The sequence below is a fragment of the Mizuhopecten yessoensis genome, unplaced genomic scaffold, assembly GCF_002113885.1.
Source record: "Mizuhopecten yessoensis strain PY_sf001 unplaced genomic scaffold, ASM211388v2 scaffold4599, whole genome shotgun sequence".
NCBI lineage: Eukaryota > Metazoa > Mollusca > Bivalvia > Pectinida > Pectinidae > Mizuhopecten > Mizuhopecten yessoensis.
In genome coordinates, this window is record NW_018405627.1 from 132,827 (window position 1) to 138,456 (window position 5,630).

At 36.0% G+C, this 5,630-nt stretch overlaps 1 protein-coding gene across 1 annotated transcript; it reads right to left on the bottom strand.

Moving 5' to 3' along the window:
* Nucleotides 1-223: 223 nt before the first annotated feature.
* On the bottom strand, nt 224-3,268 carry LOC110449389. The gene is made up of 4 exons (XM_021496242.1): nt 3,257-3,268; nt 2,266-2,351; nt 466-728; nt 224-306 (listed from the first exon to the last, which is right to left on the bottom strand). Exons 1-4 carry the CDS (start codon nt 3,266-3,268, stop codon nt 224-226), a joined length of 444 nt encoding a protein of 147 aa, XP_021351917.1.
* Nucleotides 3,269-5,630: the final 2,362 nt, after the last annotated feature.

The window sequence follows — 5,630 nt, forward strand, 5'->3', positions numbered from 1 at the left end:
AGATCACTACGACCTCCCTTACACACGGGAGTTTATACATCGCTACTTCTACCACGCTGGTCAAAACGTTCAAGCTGCCACGTTTAATAACATCATTAGATTTCCCTTTAACAAATAGCTTGCCGTCGGTGGTAATGTTTCCGATGTCTCCGATTCGAAACCAGCCACCTTCCGCAAATGAGGCTGCGTTCAACTCAGGAGAACTCCTGTAAGATTTCAATATTCATGGTGACTTCACACAGATTTCACCCAACTGACCACGATTCAGTGTTTCACCATTACCTCCGATAACTTTGACTTCACATCCTTGAAACAGCGATCCTACGTGTCCTTACTCCATTTCCGTGGTAAGTTCAATATAACTCACTCCTCCAACTTCGGTAGAACCATACCCCATAAAGAACTTCTCTGTACATGTACCACATATTTTAATGAGGTGAGATCCGATATGCTATCCACCGGTACCAATGGCGTACAAAACGTAGCCATGTTTAAGGATAACGTCAAGATTGTCAATGATCTCGAGCAACCTATTTGGGAATAAGAAGGCGTTTGTGCACTTCTCAGACATGATCATATCCCATATAACCATGATATTTTCTTTTTTCATGCTTATTGCGGTGTCAACAAACACTCGCTTATTTCCATTTAGGATACTGAATATCGAACTGCACGCCATCCAGGTAAACGGCCGGTCGTTGTAGCAAGTATCGTATGGCCTATCTCTCCTTCATTTGCAACACGTCAGGTATTGACTTGTACCGGATATAGGCAGTGTTTGGACATGAAATGTAGCTCAGGTCCGCCATTGTGAAATTACGTCTCTGTTTGTTACTTTCTGGAATTAAAATTGTCACTGATAAAGTAAAAAGGGAATAACAATCTTCAGAACTTGATACTGATTTCTCAATACGTCTCATTAAGGTAAAATCAAGATTATTTGAAGAAAAATCGTGGAGTGTTTAAATTATATATTCATTGTGATACATTTGTATGTCTATACAATACAATAGCAGTAATTATCAAATTGCAATTTCGGGTTTTCTAGCGAGAACAATTTTCTCATCGCAAGCACCTGGATACAATCGAAAGGATAGCACAGGTGGACCTCAGATTTCACACTTAGTGATAAAGAGTTTTTAATTTATATACTACTATCTTATATAATTCTCCGTTCATAAAAAAACATCAAGCATATACCGCATTGCAATACGACTTATTGGTCTAATGACAATCGTAATTTTCGATCAGTGGGTAACGTAAACTTAAACGTGGAGGAATACCATTGACATGGAAAAGGATATGTAGAAAGATATTTTCAAAACAAATATGTCATCGGCTTCCCCATATGTACATGTACTCTTGACATGGTGTTGTTACTTTTTTACAATTTTATAATGGTTCATTTATGACGAATTATTTTCCTACGTGCAACAATTTTGACTTAGTTATATTTAAAAGTCCTTGTTTTTTCATTGGTAACAATTTGAAGCTTCGCTTTACACTAATTATAGTTTACCATCCCTTGAGCAACCGGGGTCAGAAGGTTTAATATTTTCTGCAATTCATACAAAACTCGTGAAGGTCGCCAACAATCATACACAGCGGATGAATCTTAATTATAGATTGTGTGTGAAATGTGAGAAATTGAAATACAGAACATTTTAACATCATTAAAAGATGTCTGTAAGTGGTCTTCAGTTATCGAAAGTAACCGGAAAACTCACGGACAACTCGCACGGTCGGGCAGGTGACCCCATACCTTTTTACGTGCGATCGTGGATTCAAACCAAAGCTACCCTCTGAGTGCGTTAACCACTGTTTACCAGTGGACCACCCTCTAGAGTTTAGATAACACGGATAACCTTCATACATGTGCTCTTTACGATAACTAGGTTATCTACCTTTGAATACTCTTCATTTGCACATGCGCATTCATACGAAATTTACTTCCGGGGACTACTTTCGATTTGACATTAAAGCGAATAAGAACAACATCCCTAACACTATGGAGAATTTGACGAAGAAAGTTATTAAACCGAGGAAGAAAACGCCTAAATAGTGTTGTATATGAAACGGAGTCCACCGTGGTAAAGCTGTTGACAACAGAACGATTTCGTTACATCGATTTCCTCAAAATACAAGACTGAAACGTGCTTGGATTAAGCGTTGTAAGACTGTCATGAGGACGTTTAAATAGAAGAAACACAAACGTTTGTGTAGTGAACATTTTATTGGTTTCGGAGGTCCAACAATGCAGTATACCCTTCCGTCTCTTTTCCCAACTGAGAGTGGATTGACGAAGGAATTTCCAACATGGGTATGTTCAGAAAAATATCCACACAGTCACTCTATAAATCAAACAAAAAAACACAATTCAATTCAATTCAATTTTATTAGGCAAATTCAGCATGTACACGCCTCTGCCGTCTGGCCAATATACATTTTAACAGTGAACAAATATGGCAAAACAAACAAGAAAACATACAAACAATATTTACGTACAAACATTTTGATAAGACTGATACTTCATGTTATGATTATTATATTACAACCTGGTATAATGTTACTGGCAGTATATCATGATGTAATAATGGCATTCTGTATTTTGTCATTACGAAGAATAAATGCATTTCGTAAATACTTTGCAATTTTAAATATCATTTTGTTCTGCAAGTGGGAAAGGGTTCAGAAAAGTCATCCCTAACGAAATGAAATATATGTATTACTTGGTAGAACTTAAATCTCTACAAGCTACAAAACGCTACTCTTATCCATCAGGATAATAGAGGTTTTTGCTATGAATAGAACTTAGATCACTCTGTTTATTCTCCTTTAGAAACTGGCTGAAAACCAAAATGATATTTGCGAAAGAGCTGAAAACCTCATGGACATAGATGACAATCATGAGAATGTAGTGTGGTAGAACCAGCACATCTAAGTGTTCCCTATGAATGCCATTCAGTCGACATATCACTCCATCTTCACGATTATTGCCACGCACAAGTATCCGCTACAAATATTTACCCCATAGCAGGTATGCCATAAGTTAACAAGTGGGATGGGACAGTTTATGTTGAAGTTTAAATTATATCAATACATCAATTATAATGAAATTATGGTGATTAATTGAGTCGGGATTATATATATACGACAATGCAGGAAAATCAACCACAGGGCTTCGAATATAAAACCAGTTCACCATGCGTTTCTGCACAGTCTGATCTGGAAATACATTGTTTGTTTAGGAGATTACCCTTTCCTTCATATAGACGCTTTGTGACACCACTGCAGCAGACGACTTTTTGAAAACATGGCGACAAAAGAAGAAATTGCTCAAAAGACGCAATGTCTCCTTTCGTGAAATTCGTCACCATGTTTTCAACTCGATTCAATTATTGTATTTTCATTTTTTAAATAGGAAGTTTCCAAAGTCGTCTGCTGCAGATTTGCTGTATGTAGGAAAGGGTTAACTGTTAACTCTTTTTCAAAGTATAACAAGTATTTTAAAAGAGAAATTACTCCTAATGAGAAATCCTTTTTTTGTCACAATGTTTTCATCTCTATTCAATAATCAATCATATATCAATCATAAGTTGATTTAAAGATATGTCCATGTTTTCCTACATGAATTCAAATTCGTCTGCTTCAGATTTGTTGTATGTTGAGTACAAATGATTATTTCAGACTCTAATTAACCCTTTCCCTTATACAACTATTATAAAGCAGACGACTTTGAACATATTTTATCAAATAATGGAAAATCTCTATAATTGAATGGATAACCTTTGACTAAAAGTGGCAAAAGGAGAAATTGCTTATTTTGAGCAATTTCTTCTTTTGTCACTAGGTATTCAAAAAGCTGTCTGCTGCAGCCGAGGGAAAGGGTTAATACATGATATGCGTGCCGTTCCAATTTAATTTATTTTTTAGGGCCATTGACACCCAAACAGAGCGTGATGCAGAAATCACAGAAGTACAGACAGATCTTCGTTACGATTATAAAACTGTTGATTCCACTTCACAAACTGAGACGTTGACCAAAGACTTTGGTGTACAGTGCAATCGCCAGTTCTGACATTTGATGACATTAAACATAGTGATGACATGATCAGTTTCTACACTGGAATTCCTAATAGGGTGGTGTTTGAGTCACTTTTTGATGAAATCAAGGAAGAAGCTGAAGTCAGAACATCAAGACGCAAATGCAATTAGTCTCTCATCTGGAGGAAGACCTCGATCTCTTAGTGTTTTGAATGAATTTATGGTATTAATGCGTCTACGTCTGGGCCTCCTTGAAGATCTAAGTTTCAGATTTTGTATCTCAACATCACAGTGTAGTAACATTATTGAAAGATGGGTGAATTATTTAGTGGTTCAGTTATCATTCCTTGTTGAGTGGACACCAATGGAGATAATTAAAGCAAATATGCCAACATGTTTCAAAGAGAAATTCCCAAATACACGAATAATTGTTGACTGCACTGAACTGTTTAGTGAAAGCTCAAATTCACTCTCGTTAAAAAGTTTGATGTACAGTGATTATAAATCACATATGACATATAAAGCGCTTGTCGGCATAAGTCCTAATGGTATTGAGACATTTGTATCAGATTGTTGGGTCGGAAGTACGAGTGACAAAAAAATACTCTAAAAAGCGGGTTATTGGATCTTATGGAAGAGGGAGATGCCATAATGGCTGATAAAGGCTTCACTATATCAGACTTAACATCTGTCAAAGCTGTAGGGTTGATAATTCCCCCATTCAAAACGAAAGGTAAACAGTTCACTAAGCGTGAGGTGTACCTAACTAAAGAAATTGCCTCCCTAAGAATCCATGTTGAAAGACAGATGGAAAGGATAAAAAACTTTAGAATTTTGCAAGGTAATATCCAAATTACTCAAGGTAGACACATTTCAAAATTGTTTAAAATATGTACATACTTAACAAACTTGTGGCCCCCCACTTATACAAGATCACTGAAATTGAAGCCTCATTGAGTACATGCAACACAGGGTTTCTTCTTGAAAAAAGGAAATCAGACCAGCTTTGGCTCATTATGAGTATTTTTCACTTATATGTGTATACATACATTTAAATTGTTACTAACTGTAAATAATTATGCTTTCAATATTTTATTTTTATTTTTTTGTGTCTATCAGAATTCACGTATGGTAAAAGGGGTGGAAATTATTTTTTAGACAAAGCAGAAAACATTTCGTTGCAAGTAATAGCTTTAACCCAATTACAACAAATCTGCAGCAGATGACTTTGAAACATTTTGGCAAGAACTTGGAAATCTGTAAATATTGAAAAGAGTTTAAAACACTGGCTGGCAATAGGAGAAATTGCTCATTTAGTCATTATGAACAATTTCTTCCTTCTGCCACAATGTTTTCCTAAGTGATCTGCTGCCGATGTGTCAACTGGTGGCAAAGGGTTTAGTTATACTTTCAAAGGTGAAGTCATGTTAGTGGCACATTTTGATGAGTCATTGATGCGTCTGCAACATACAATTATTGATAACATTAAGGAAAAAGAGGAACTTGTTCATAATGAGCAATTTCACCTTTTACAACAATGTTATTCAAATCAACAATTCTTTTATCATTATAACACCCTACTGCTG